The sequence below is a fragment of the Cupressus sempervirens genome, chromosome 1 (assembly GCF_028749045.1).
Source record: "Cupressus sempervirens isolate cs-2001-9-10 chromosome 1, ASM2874904v1, whole genome shotgun sequence".
In the NCBI taxonomy this organism is placed as follows: Eukaryota; Viridiplantae; Streptophyta; class Pinopsida; order Cupressales; family Cupressaceae; genus Cupressus; species Cupressus sempervirens.
Window position 1 is genome coordinate 225,302,765 of NC_143118.1, and position 15,756 is coordinate 225,318,520.

At 37.7% G+C, this 15,756-nt stretch overlaps 1 protein-coding gene across 1 annotated transcript; it reads right to left on the reverse strand.

The window, feature by feature from the left end:
- Window positions 1–7,690: 7,690 nt before the first annotated feature.
- LOC149576971 (allene oxide synthase 2, chloroplastic-like) lies at window positions 7,691–9,315 on the reverse strand. The gene has a single exon (XM_089821327.1). It carries the CDS (start codon window positions 9,234–9,236, stop codon window positions 7,812–7,814), a length of 1,425 nt encoding a protein of 474 aa, XP_089677453.1. The 5' UTR covers window positions 9,237–9,315; the 3' UTR covers window positions 7,691–7,811.
- Between the last annotated feature and the right edge of the window lie 6,441 nt (window positions 9,316–15,756).

Here is a 15,756-nt window from a genome sequence, read left to right on the forward strand (position 1 = left end):
CCTACTGGTCTAGAGCAGAAGGGCTGGTACAGAATAGTAACTTGAAAAAAGGCATCATTATGGGAGATTTCAATACCCCGCTTCTGGATAAGGAGAAGAAGGGTGGTCTGCCTCAGGACTGGGATAGCAAGCATGATCTTTTTAACTTCATCAATGATTTCGCTTTTTTGGATCTAGACCTTATGGGTGGTGACTTTACTTGGTCCAATAAATGCTTAGGCAAGGAGTGTATTCAGGTTAGACTGGACAGAGCCCTCATTTCTCCTGAATGGCTGCAGTCCTCTTCTTGCAAATTAGCTCTTTTGCCTAGAATTGGGTCTGATCACTCCCCCATCTCCCTCTCGATTGTTCCTTTTGACCCCTGTAGACCTCCTCCCTTCTATTTTGAGAAAATGTGCACCTCCCACCCTGACCTTCTAGAGAGAACTAAGGGCTGGTGGAGCATAGATGTGGAAGGCACTGCTATGTTCAGGGTAGCTAGAAAACTCAGTAATGTTAAAAGGATGGTAAAAGTTTGGAATAAGTCGAATTTTGGTCATTTATTCTTTATGAAAGAGGATCTCTCTACTAATCTCACATCCATCCAAGCCTCCATTCAGGAAAATGGGTATGATGCCTCGAGTAGAGAAGAAGAGCTGTCCATCCTATCTGATTTACATGACATCATTAGTAAAGAGGAAAAGTTCTGGAGGCAAAGATCTAGAATCAATTGGCTCAAGGAGGAGACCAGAACACAAAGTTCTTCCATTTATCCACTCTTAAACATAGAGCTAACAATAGGATTTTTGGCCTAAAGAAAGATCAAGGTGTGCTGACTAAGGAAGAAGATATTTCACTTGAAGCTATCTCTTTCTTCTCCTCCCTTCTTTCTTGGGATCCTTTTCTCTCTAAGGTGGACCAGGATGACATTATCTCTTGTATCCCTCAGATCCTCCAACCACACCATAATAATCTGCTCTGTGCCATTCCTTCTGATTTTGAAGTGAGAGAAGCTCTTTTTTCTCTTCCAGCGGATAAATCGCCCAGATCTGATGGTTTTCCTACCTTCTTTTTCCAAATTTACTAGCCTATCATTATGAAGGATGTTGTTAAGGCGGTTCAGGAGTTCTTTGGAGCCAGAAGTATTCTGAAGGAAATCAATTCCACTTTCTTAGTTCTTATTCCCAAAGTGCCAGGTGCTAACACTCTGGATAAGTTCAGACTCATCAGCTTATGCAAATCATTTTATAAGATCATCTCGATGGTGCTCACTTTAAGGCTGCTTAAGCTCCTCCCCCTGATTATCTCTCAAAAACAATCTGGTTTTGTCCCAGGCAGACAGATTTTATATTTGATTATCATGATGCATGAAGTGATTCACTCTATGGAAGCTAGTAAGAGAGAAGGGATGTTACTCAAACTTGACATGTCTAAAGCTTACGATCGGGTGGATTGGTCCTTTTTGGAGTTGGTGTTGAAGGCTTTTGGCTTTAATGTCAAATCTTGTAAGCTAATCTCCCAGCTGGTCACCACCCCCTCTCTAGTTGTTTTAGTGAATGGATCCCCCTCTGATTTCTTCAAACCTACTAGAGGCCTTTGTCACGGGGATCCTCTATCACTGATTCTCTTCATCATCTTAGCGAAATGTATTAGCAGACTCATGGAGAAGAAAAAGAAAGAAGGAAGGATCAAAGGCTTTAAACCTTCTTCCAAATGCACCCCCTTCACACATCAGCAATTTGTTGATGACACCATTATGGGAGGAGAGGCCTTGGTCAAGGAGGCCAAGGCTTTGAAAGACACTTTGGACACCTATTCCAGAGGGTCAGAGCAACTCATCAATTGGGAAAAAAGCTCTATTTTCTTTATCAACACTTCGAAGGGAAGACAACAGAGAATCTTCAAGAATCTTGGGATGTCAGGTGGGGAAGCTTCCTTCTACCTACCTTGGTCTCCCCTTGGGCACGTCCCCCTCTAATTCCTTCTGGAACAACATCTTGAATAGGTTCAGTAAGAAGCTGGCTGGCTAGAAAGGAGCCATTCTTAGCCAAGCTGGAAAATGTCAACTAGTTAAATCCATCTTTCAAAACTTGCCAATTTATGCCCTCAGCCTTTTCACCATACTCGGGAAATATGCCAAGAGGATGGAGAAAATCTAAAGGGATTTTTTATGGACGGGAACTGAAAGGAATAAAAGGTACCCCCTTGTTGCTTGGGACAAAGTTTGTCTCCCTAAAAAGAATGGAGGTCTAGGAATCAGGAAGCTCAGTTATATCAATAAGGCCCTCCTCGCAAAGCAAATTTGGTGCATCTTTAGTAGCACGGGGGAATGGAGAGACACTGTGGTGAACAAGTATATAAAAAGGCCCTCTTTTCAGTTCACTCTTTTCAGTGAGGATATCCCTAGAGGCTTAGTTGTTTGGTATGGCTTCTTAAAAGCCAGGGATTTGGCTAACTCTAAGGTCTCCTGGAAGCTGGGAAATGGGGAGAACATTCTATTATGGTTGGACTGTTGGCTTTCTCAGGGCCCCCTCATTAATAACCCTAGCTATGGTGTTTGGGCTATTGATTGCATCAACCTTTTTGGGCACAAAGTCAACAATTACAGGACTGAACAGGGATGGAAGGACCTTTCTATTATCTCAGAGGACCTTAAACCAATTATGATCGTGCTTAATTCCTTATCCCTCAGCATCAACAAGGATGAACTGGTTTGGAGGGATAATGCCAATGGGCTCTATTTGGTTGCCTCTAGGTACTCTGCTTTATGGAGTACAAAAGTGTCCCCCCCCTTGGTCGAGGGCCTGGCTCTCGGGCCTAATGCCAAAAGTCAACATGTTTTTTTGGTTGGCTCTTCAGGACAAAAATCTCACCAGGAAAATCTCATTAAAAGAGGTCATATCATGTCCAACAGATGTGTTTTATGCAAAGAAGAGTCAGAGACAGGTAATCATTTGTTCATTCTTTGCTCTTACTCCAGGAAAGTCTGGGACATCCTCACCCAGGACCTTGGCCATAGCTGGTACATTCCTTCCAACCTTCTAGACTTTTTCTGCCAATGGCAAGGTATGTTCAACGGGTCTGCCTTGCAAGAAATCAGCTCCTGGCTCCTGCCCCATTTTTGTTGGAGCATATGGAAGGAGAGAAACAATCAGATTTTTAGAGACAGGGAGGAGCCGACTTTGGTTGTTGGAAGGAAGATCTTCAGTAACATAAAGGAAAGTTTTTCCGTGAGGAAGGGGGGAGCTTTTGAGATAGGAGGCAAGAAAAAGGAGAAGGTAAAAGACAAAATGAGGAAAAGACAGGAAGCCAAGTGGCTCCTCCCCCCTGAAGGCTGGCACAAAGCCAACTTTGACGGAGCCTCCAAGGACAACCCTGGATCCTCGGGTAGTGGAGGTTTGGTTAGAAATGAAAATGGAGACAGTATTGTGGCTTTCGCTCTCCCGTTGGGTTTCCAAACAAATCATTTTGCGAAAACCAACACAACGTGCAATGTTGTTAAACTGGCTTTTGAAATTGGGGTCACCAATTTATGGCTCGAAGGGGACTTGAATAACATTATTAAGTGCATCAATGGCAATTCATATCCATCTAATCTCATTAATGAGACTAGAGAGACCCTTGCCAAATTCAATAAATTCCACGTCACCCATACTTTTTGGGAAGCAAACCCGGTTGTCGACAGGTTGGCAAATATAGGGGTCGACCGACACAGACCAAAAAATGACTTGGCTCCTCGAAACTTGTTTGCCAGCGGATGTCAAGTGTCTGATCCACTTGGATAAAATCCAAGGAAGTACAGAGGATATCAAGTTGTAATTATGAATATGAAAGGGTTAAGATATAAGGGTACTTTTCATAATAGAAGCTTGGGAATTCGTAAATGTAGATATCCTTTATTGATTAATTGCCACACTTTGTGGGTTGTTTATTGCAATCGTTTTAGGGGCAAAAACATAGTTATTTTTCTCTTCTCTTTGCTTACTCTCGGTGGTCCTTTCCAGTCTCAGAGTGAAGAGCACATGAGTAAAGTGGGTGCGCAGTCTGCAGAGATGGTGGGCGAGAGATGCAGAAAGGAGCCAGTGGGGGACTTTGAGAAATGGAGAAGTAGGCCGAAAGTATGGGAAAAGCTTGAAGAGGGTGGGGTAACCAAGTATTTCATGAAGTTGCATGGTTTTGATCAAGAGGTGACCAATAGTATGGTGGGGTCTTGGAAGGATGGCAGGGTTAAGGTGAATGGCATCAACTTTCAGATAACGGAGGAGGTGATTGTGGCTGTCACTGAGATCCCTATCGAGGGTTTCAAATTCTTCAGGGATAAGAAGCTCTTAGCCAATGTGGTTAGGGACTTTGTGGAGAGTGAGAAGGAATTGAAGGCATTGAAAAAAATTGACACCTACTATGTCCCCGACTCCATGAAGAAGCAGTGGAGGTATGTTTTGAAAGCTATTATCGAGTGCATCACTTTGGACCCAAGGTTTGATAGAGCCTGAACCCACCACTTTGTTATTTTAAATCATTTTCGAAAGAAAGCCATAAATTCTTTCCCTTTTTATCTGTTAACCTCTATGAGTAAGGCGATGGATAGCTTCAAAAAGGAGCCCATTGCTAACTCAGCTCTGCATGAGGGGTTGCTACTACTTATCCATGAGCACTTCAAAGCTTAGACTATTAGCAATGCCCCCCTTCAAATAGAGATTATGGAGTCTAGAAATTCTAATTACTCCTCTAACTCAGATGATATTTAGAGCCTCAGTTTTGAGAAAGGCGAGATCTCTTCTTCAGGGAAAGCAACAACTTACCATGCTAAAAAATCCCCCCCCATAACCCCAAGCAGAAAAAGCCCTAGGGATCTCAGGCAGAAGCAGGCTGAGAAGGCTGAGGAGGGAGGTAGCGACGATGAGGAGGATCTGGAGTCTGAGGAGGTGGTCAAGGAGATGCAGGAGGAAACAAAGGAGGAAAGTGGAAGGAAGAAGCACAAGAGGGAGAATCTAGAGGATGTACGCTCTCAATTTGAGGAGGTGTCTGTGCTGTCCCTTTCTCCTGTCCATCTCCACCCTGAGGAGCAGAAAGAGGAGAAAGCTAGGTATGTGGAAGGGGAAGTGCAAACCAATGACAGGAGGAAAGCGTGGATCAACTTCAATGTCAAGACCGCCAAAATGGGAATCTTTAGGGAGGCTATGAATCCCCAAATCCTCATGGATAATCAAGAAGAGTAGCAGCTGGAAGAATTAATTGATCTGGCGATTGTGGCTATTTCGGACAGAGCCAGGGAGACAGGGATGAACTTTTTAAATAATGCTCGCAACAACATGATTGATAATTTTAGATCAATCAAATGGCTTTTCCATGAGCTTGAGGAGGTTAAAGATCAGGTGAAACATATTGAGGCAACAAGGAAAGGAATGGATGCCAACATGAGGACAGATTTGGCTGATAGGCTCAGTCTAGCGGAACAGAGGATACACAACCTAGAAAACTACAATCACAACCTTGTGAATCAATTGTTTTCCTTGTTAAGCTCCATCAACAACAACATCGTCTCTCTCATGGGTTGGATCAAAGACAGAGAAATGCACGATGATGAGGATGGTAATGACAGGGATGAGGCCAGAACGGAGGATGACTCTGCAAAGGACAACTCCACTCCTGCTCAGGACCAAGGGAATCAAAGGGTGCAATAGATGGAAACGGAGGAGAATCAACTAGCCTTTGAGGCTGCTTAGATGATGCATTATCTGGAGTGAAAGAATGAGGAATAACTCTTGCCTGTTCTTTTGTTTATCGCTATCTTTTGGCTTTTTGTTCTGGCTTTAGGCCGTGGCTTTGCTTGTTTCCTTTCCTAGTCTTTTCTCAGAACTCTTTGCTTTGGCTGGGCTTAACGCTTATTATCAGCCTTTGAACTTATGCTTTTTTGGCTGGGTTGTCACGCTTATTATCAGCCTTCTTATGTACTAACTTTCGGGTTTCAGGTTCCCTGTAAAACCTGTTTATCTAATCAAAAAAATTCCCCCTTATTAGAACCTAACCTAATTAATGTAATAAGTCCAACATTTCCCCCTTATTACATTAATCCAATAAAAGTGAAAGCATTCACCAATATTACTCTGTTGAAAACTTTGATGAAGCTCCTTCACCAATCTTTGAAAGTATATTTTCTCTCTACAACTTCATATTGCAAATCCTAATCTTGAAGTTTTCCTCATAATAACATTGTTTCCACCTCCCTTACACAATGAGACATAGTTCCTCCAAAATTACACATCTCCATGGAGTGCGCCTAATGGGCCTCCTCTAGTGCTGCACATGAGATGCCTTTCCTTCGAAAGTCCACATCTCCTTTTAGTGTGTCTAACGCCTCCTCAAGTGTTGTAGAATTAATTATCACCAACATGTCATGGATGCCTTTCCTCTGAAATTTGACATCTCCTTCGAATGTCTCTAATGCAATTCTTCAAATCCTGCCCCCCTCACTCCATAAAAGGACAATCATGCAACCAAGCCCCCTCTTTTCTTTAGGGACACAAATCTATCAAGTCCCCTCTTATCTTCAAGAATGATTTTTCCAAGCCTCGACTTGACAGGGACACAAATAGGTGCTTCTCATGCAATAATCATCTCTGAGTGAGAAGCTAGCTCGAGATGATAAAATCCTCTAACCTCCATTGCCTCTAGCCTCCTATTTACTTCTATTCTTTATAGAAAAAATCTTGTAGCTTTTTCACCAACCCACATACAATATCCCATAGATCTTTTTCAATCAAAAGCAACTATATCTTAATTTGCCACGTGTAGGATTCAATACTTTCAAACTTAGCAATAGTAGTCATTTTATCCATTTTCTTCTTGATTGCTTTGAAAGAAAATCAAGCAACTTTAAAAAATGTACAATAGAAAAGTGAACACTCTTTACAAATTTTTAAATGAAAATGCATGTAATGCTGCAGGAAATGGTTTTCCAAGTTGACTAGCATATGAACCAAAGTAATTTGCAAATTATGAAAGGCCAAGAAAAATCTCTATTATAGAAACATCACATACCCTCCAAGTTGATGATCTCACGAAATACTAGATAGACACATGGTAGCATTGCTCATGATCTTATTGCGAAAGAGAAAAATAAATAAATTTAATGATGCTTCTCCTTCACTTTCCCATAGTAATTTGATGTTAACAAATAGTGTTCTTTGGCAATGATTCCATTCCTCAATCCATTTTCTTGAATGCGCTGATAGGGAATTTGTCTTCTTTGAATCCTTGGACTGTTAGAAACATATATTCTTTCTACCAACCAGAATCATTCCTCTTGCATCTATAACGAATGCAAAGTTAACTCTAAATTGTCTGTGTACCAAGCTCTAATACCAAATAAAAGAGCTAAAATATAAAATGACTATTTTATTGATTCAAATTTTCTATGAATTGATACTGAGTGTTATATAGATTGATGTCTGAGCATCTTTACATAGTCTTATTTTCTCTTACAGAAACTACTTACTCCTAGCAACTATATATTTAACTTGTTTATTTATTTAAACTAAACTTAGAAACTGACCTAATTAATGTAATAAATCTAACATTACCCCTTATTACATTAATCGAGCAGATCTAACATTCCCCTTATTAGAAACTAACCTAACTAATCTAATAAGTCCAACATTCCCCCCTATTACATTAATCCAATAAAAGTGAAAGCCTTCACCAATATTAGTTTGCTCGAAACTTTGATGAAGCTCCTTCACCAATATTATTATTGACTATTAGCACAACTATATTATGCATCGGAATACAGAAAGACTGGAAAAACATAAAAAAGACTGACATATGGCAAGTTAAGAAGTGGCCTTCTGCAGGGAGGTAAATACGACTTTGCTAGTTATGGAGGGGTCGATCTCGAAGTAGTCATAATGAGCGAACAGATGCGCCACGAATAGCCGTGATATCATCACCACAAAATTCTTCCCCGCACACTGCTTGTTATGCACCGTCGTCTCCTCCGTCTCCGGCCCATTCGACCACAGCACATATTTCAGCAATTTCTCCCCTTCCTCTCCCATAAAACGCCGCGGAATAAACTCCTCCGGATTGTCGAACACCTTCGCATCTCTGGTCGCGAAGGGCTGATACCCACCCAGCATCTCCCCCTTCTTCACCGCAAATTTCCCATCGTGCGACTCCACCACCAAATCCTCTTTCGCATGTCCGTACTGGAACGGCACGGGCGGATCGATCCTCAGTGTTTCATACACTGTCGATTTCACCAACGCCATGCTCTCCAGCGCTCTCATGTTCAGCCCTCCGTTTTCTTTAATGGCGGCTCTCACTTCTTCCGCCAGATCTGCGTGCAGCTGCTTGCCCGCCGCGGCAATGTGTTGTATGAGGCTGGGGAAAAAGACGAACATTCCTCCGAAGGTGTTGAAGCAAATGTTGAACACCAAATTATGACACGCCTCGTCTCGCTTTAGTCCGAATTGCTCCTCCGCCGCGTCCAGCAACTCTTTTCCGTACGTGTGGAAGAAATCGTAGACTTTGTTGTAATCCCCACGCACAAGCAGTGGCGGCAGAGGAAGCGCGTGGATTGTGACCTCCTCCAAGATCTTCGGAAGCACGCCCGTGCTGGAAATGGGAGCGAGCTGAAGCCCAATCCACTTCTGGACATAAGTGGGCCCATTCGTTCCCAGACTGGCAGGCCCCGACTCTACAGGATCTCTGTTCAACACCGACCTGCACAGAAAATTAAAACACATTTGCAGATTCTCGCTGTTAAATTCGACCTTCCCGGACTTGGCAAATTGTTGGTCAAGCGTAGCCCACATCTCTCCCGTGGCGCGCTCGAACTCGGGAAACCACTTGTTTGCATTGGTTTTGAGTACGTGGAAGCAGAAATTCTTCAGCTTGACGTGATTTTCTTCGGACGGGTCCAAATACGAGAGAACACGGTAGCCGCCGGTAAAGTCAGTGCTGGGCATGTAGACGCCAGTGAAGACGTTCTTCTTCTCCACTTTACTGATATCGAAGAGTATGGGAAAGCTCTTCGCGTCGAGAAGGATTATGACGCGGGGATCGGGAAACAGAGGCGGACCGGGCGGCATATTGACTCTGAATACGGTGCTCTTATACTTCTCAATGCGCTTCTTGAAGAAGTTATCGACTCCTTCCTTCACGAAATAGTCGAATCGATCCGCAATGGCTCCGATGACAGGCAAGCCATAGCTTCCGGGGACCTCTTGAACTACTTCATCGCTCGAAGAAGCCATGCTCAGAATCCTCTAACTCTCAAATCAAACAATGCCTTTCTAATAGATAACCCGAAAAATTGGTTTGGATGGATTGGGACACCAGCACTGGTACTTATATAGCTTTAAAAGTTATCCGCGTTAAAATGTCTGAGAGGATAGGTAACTCTTGCGGATTCACATTTACAGTCATTATTGAGTTTCAATTGCCGACCAAGAAGGAATCTTCAGAGTCTGTATGATTGAGGAGGGAAAAAATATACAATTCGCACATGTCGCCAGTGATCGTCCGCTATTTTTCATGATTTTGTTTGGTCATTTAAAACGTTTCTGATGGGGTCCATCGCCATCGATCGTCCGCCATTTCTGTTTTGGAATAAAAGTGTTTCCTTTCTAATTTAGTGTCGAAGATGTCATAATAGAATAATAGATATTTCATTTTTTCAACTGAGCTTACCTACTTATTCGCAGGTGAAAACTGTGTGTAGACAGGTCCGTTGAAAAAGGGTCCAAGCGCTGAGCTTTTATTTGTTCTAAACAAATAAAACAATAATACATTTCATTTGATGTTTTCAGTGGGATCTTGTATGCTCATTTAAAACATTTCTGATGGGGTCCATCGTCATCATACAGATATTTAAAATTGAATGATAATGCTTGTGGGTGACGCGAAAAGATATCTCCACTTTAGCTACAATTTGCATGTGAAAGTTACTAGCTTTCATTTCCTTGCATTTTATTTGGATTAGGTGTAGGGAGTTGAAAAAAGGTCCAAGCGCTGAGCTTTTATTTGTTCTAAACAAATAAAACAATAATATATTTCATTTGATGTTTTCAATGGGATCTTGTATGCTCATTTAAATCGTTTCTGATGGGGTCCATCATCCTTGCACAGATATTTAAAATTGAATGGTAATGCTTGTGGGTGACATGGAAAGATACCCCCACTTTATCCACAATTTGTATGTGAAAGTTACCGGCCTTCATTTCCTTGCATTTTTATTTGGGGTAGGGATAGGAAGTTGAAAAAGGGCCCAAGCTTTTATTTGTTCTAAACAAATAAAACAACAATATATTTCATTTGATGTTTTTAGTGGGATCTTGTATGTTCATTTTGTATTGGTAAGATATACATCATGCAAGGTTTGAAAAGAAAGACACATATGGTCTTTCTAGAGTATGATTCTAACTAAATGACCTTTAGAATTTTAAGTGTAAATTAAAAATTATAATTGTTAAACTTATATAATGATGGATCATTTTCAACTTTTAAAAAGAAAGACACGTATGGTCTTTGTAGAGTATGATTCAAACTAAATGACCTCTAGAATTAAGTGTATGGTAAAAAATCTAATTGTTAAACTTGTGTAATCATGGATCATTTTCAACTTTTTGATATGGAGTTCATTTTTCTTAGATCTCCTACATCCTTACCATGTAGGCCATAATTAATGATAATTCATTTGAAATTAAATTTTTTAAAAATAAAATTATAATTATAATTTTTGCATTGATTTTTTTATAGAATTTTATAACTTAAAGAATAAATATTTCTAACTTCTAAAATTTTAAAAAATATATAAATTAATAATTTAAATTTTTTATTTCAATCATTATTTTAGATTTATAATTTATTTGTAAATTTTTATTTTGTTTTGACCCCCCACACACACACACTAATATATGAAAATAATACAATTAAATATTAAAAAATGACACGCAATGGACCAAAGCTTCATAAATTATTTTACAATTTAGTATCGTGTTGCATTAATAAGGTTTTTAAAAAAAGAAAAAGTGGGTTGACCACTATATATATTTTATTAATAAAACTCGATTCAAAGCCTTAACCAAGAAAGAATCAAGAAAGAAAACCTAGCATCATTGAAATTACATAAAATGAGTTAGAAAGTATTCACCTATTACAATATTGGCTGCAAGAAAACCAACATCAACGTCTCAAAACAAAATTCCCCAGATCTATACACTATAACAACTCACGTTACAAAAAATCTACAACCAACAATGAACTCAATGTCAAATCAACTGACTTACTTGCAAGCCTTTTTATCTGATGTAATCACTTTACGAAATTCTTCATCAATAATAGTATTGCCAAGTGGAATGGGGACCTTCTTGATGAAAACCATCACAACCCCTGTTAGCTAAATAATCAGCCAAACCATTTCCTTCACAAAAGGGTATGTGAGATAAGGACTTTAACAAATGAGTCTAACATGAGCCAAACTTGTTGAAGGGTGTAAGCCAAATTCCAATTATGTGATACTCTTAATACAAGCAGTGATTATTACCATAGAATCCCCTTCCACCTGAATGTTGCAGAAGCCAACTTGTTTTTCCAAGACCAAGCCGAGAAATAATGCTTGTGCTTCTACCATATTATTTGAACCATGAGGGAGGGGAGAAGATTTGAAAGCTAATACATCACCATGGTAATCTTGAATGCATACATCAGCACTAGATTGACTTGGATTGCCCTGAGATGAACTGTCAAAATTTAGTTTGATTTGTTTAAAATTAAATTAGAATTATTATTTTTCATTATTAAATAATATTTATTTAATTTTAAAATTTTTAAAATTAATTTGAATTCTTTTTCATTTTTTCTACTGTTCTTTTTCTTCTTAAGTTTGTAAATTTTTTATACATTTTTCTTTTAACTTTTTTAAATTTATTTTGACATTTTTATTTTAACTATAATAGAATATATAAAATATATTATCTTCAAATTTTAATTAATTAAATTTTATTATATTATTTAATATAAATTTTTAATTATGAATATTTAATATTTAATAATTATTTATCCTTAGAATTTTACAAAGGAAGGAATAAATATTTCAATGGAAAACCATGCTTAGAACAACACCGTGCCCTAGTACAAATTGTAATCTATTGAAGCACGCTAATAACCAAGTTTCAAAATAACTATAAATAAGTAGTCTTAATTTTTCAAGGCTGGGAAAATTACTCAACACATTGAGGAAAAAGGAGACACAAGGTGGCTTGCATTTTCCAATAGAAATTTTCCTAATTGTTTTTGCAACTGACAAACTTTCAAGTAAACAAAAGTCTGCTACATTCACTAAAAATATAGGACAGTTCATCTTAAGTGTAGATAATCCACAACAATTCTCTCTTTCCATAGCACCAAAATAACAATAGCTTAATTCAAGTTGCATCAATTGAGAGCAATCCACAAACAACTTAGTTTTTGAAGGAGCGTTAGAAAACCTTCAAATATTTAAGATGTTGACCACACATTTTTCTTGTTGTCTATAACAATATGATGTTTGTGTACTTAAATGGACATAGGGAGTTTATGTCTAGAGTGATCATCATCTAGTGGAGAGAAGGGGGGATCTTAAAGCATCTTGCAAGGAAAGATTTGACAATATTTCATATAAAAATATGTTATCTACTAAGATGCCTAGTTGGTCTTCCTCTATGGCCGTTGTTTGAAACCTACCAGCACAAAGCAATTAATCACAAACTTCTTTAGAATTAACATCTACTACAAGAAGCCGCTTAGACAATTGCCACCACAAATAAAGACTATCTCCTCTCTCTTGGCTTGTATTGCAAATCACATTGCTACAATACAATCTTGTAGTGTTTCATTATGATTAACAAGATCTTGTGTTGTTTTTGCATCAAGTTTATGCATTACAAGAAAAAATATATCCCCTCTTATTGTCTAACCGACCTGCTATGGTTTGTTGGTCTATTTTATGTTTTTTCTTTTAATTTATAAATTTGGAATGAATAATTTGTGCCAATTATATCTGAACAAACAAATTTTAAGTAAATCAAAACTACCAAATAACATTAAATATGTTGCCAGAATATAGAAACGTGGCATTCTATAGACTATTCATGTGCCCTATCTATTCTTCCACATGTTGCACACATGCTTGACCACAAGGCCAACCATCTACAAAAATGTCTTCTTCATAAACTATTATTTCTAGTTTGGAAATTATGTGTTTCATGTGCATACATATGAAATGAGGGATTTGGCAGAGTTTTTCTCCACATTGATGCTGGAATTTTTATCTATGTTAAAGATGGGACATTACGAAGGTTTTGGATCTTGATGCTTTAAGCTTCTTCATTTCTCTCTATTTTTTTTAAGACTTACACAGAATTTGGGTATTTGTATTTCTCCATGGGATAAATTGTCATCTTTCTATCTCTCTCTCTCTCTCTAAAACTTACTCAAAATTTGGGTATTTATTTTTCTCCATGGGATAAATTGTTTTTTTTTTAAAATTTGAGTTCAAATTTGATGAGGGTCCTAATTATAGCCCCATTCTTTCTCTATTTGTTTTATCTAGTAATGTGCAAGAAAAAGAAACATATTCAAGAATTAATCTATAAAGAACAACTAAAACCCTTAAATCTACAATTTTTTAAGGAAAAATCCTCATCCATCAGTGCAACTTATGAGGTTCAAGAGGAAGTAATCCTCAAATGGCATTGGACTTTTCATCAACTGGGAAAATTCTCTTAAATTATGTTCAATTAAAATTCATAACTTTTTTAAATTCAGGCATTTCATTGCAATGGAACTTACCAATTGTTTGGTTGTGTGGACTAAAAATTAGCAATACATTAGCCTAGAATATTTTACCAAAAGAATATGTTTCTCATAGAAAAACAATCTTAACTAAAAATTGTTGTTGAGCAATCATGCTTGTGTGAGCATGCATATAACGAATAACTCATTATACATCGAAGTACTTGATTTACAATAGGGACAATTTTGCCTACGGGATAATTAAATTTCAACAAAAACCCTACACCGATAAGGAGAAAATCTATGTATGATCAGAAGAAAGCATAAATGTGTAATTAGTGTAGGGCCCATTTGCCGTTGCACCAAAAGCCATGACTGTTAGTGAACATGGAACACCACATAATTAACCACCTGTGGGCAGGGGAGCGCGTCGCATCACCCAACAATCTCCCCCTCGACGCGCATACCAGGCGCTTACGCGGGTCGGGTGGGCACAGGGGAGATTTGAACCCATGACCAAGCCAAAACCAGGCTCTGATACCAATTGTAGGGCCCATTTGCCGTTGCACCAAAAGCCATGACTGTTAGTGAACATGGAACACCACATAATTAACCACCTGTGGGCAGGGGAGCGCGTCGCATCACCCAACAATTAGTCCCACCATCGTGAGAATGTTTATGGAAGTAGTAGGGGTTGATGTTGGAAAAACTTTATTATAAAATTAAATCTAATATTTAGATATGTCTTATTGGTGTTAAAGTAAAAAGAAAATGAATTGCAAATAATCGAAGTAGTAAGGTAACATTAGAATTCACACTAAAGGACTACATGAAATTAGAAGAGAACCATAAACAACATATATAATTATAAATAACTTTTATAATCCATAACATTAGAAGATTTATTTATCAATTCATCCTTCTAATATGTTAAAAAAATGATGTAAATAGGTTATCAAATTGAATTTTTAATGCATTTATAAATGCTTATTTGTGTCACATATCTAGTTTCCCCACATATGCATAATTGCAATAATCTTCCTTGTTATCTAACTTGGTCGAGCAATAAGACAACCACCATAGATACCATTCTTACCAGAAAGGGAAACTACAATAGATTGAATACATTTTAATACATAAATGAATTTTATTAAATACTTTAGCACAGTGATAAGTCACACAAGAAAACATACACCAAGGTAGTTGTCAATGGTTAATGGAAAGGGGAAGAATGTGAACATTAGTATTTGGATCAATCTTGAAGCCCCCTAAGATTGGGCTCAAGTTTGACAAGATTGAACATGAATAATAAAATATAAATCTCAAGATAAGGAACATATTTATATAAGTCTAGTTTGATAAAAGGGGTGAAATGAGATAGATCTAGTTATTATGCTACCATAATAAACTGACACCATAAACATTTCTAAATAGGATTAAATGGTGTCAATATCCATACTAAGGAGTATATTGAGAGGTGTTGATCTAAAATAAGTAAAACTTAACATAAATTGTACTATTCATCAATAAACATTATATTAAGTTATTCCTTCGAAATAAACCTTTGAAAAAATTACAATGAAAAAAAGAGATGGAATGTGTCAAAGTTCTTGCCAATAGTTATAGAAGAAGGTCAGTAGAGATGTATGATGGAAATGAAAATAAAAAAACTAGAAAAGATACAATGAGAGAGTGACAAGGAATAGAAATATATGTCATAAGTAAACATATCAATATACTAAGAAGAAGAAGAATTATATATATATATATATATACATACATAGTTCAAATACTAAATATTTCTATCTATTAATAGATTGATTAACAAATAAAATAATAATAAATAGTTGTCTAATTTATGTGATGATATAGTCAATTAAATATTGACTATATTGTTATATTTGCATATTAATTTTCTTACAACTTATAGTGAAATTTTTTTCATTATTCTAGGATAGGATAGAAAGAAGTAATAAAAATCTAAAAAGGAATTTCATGATA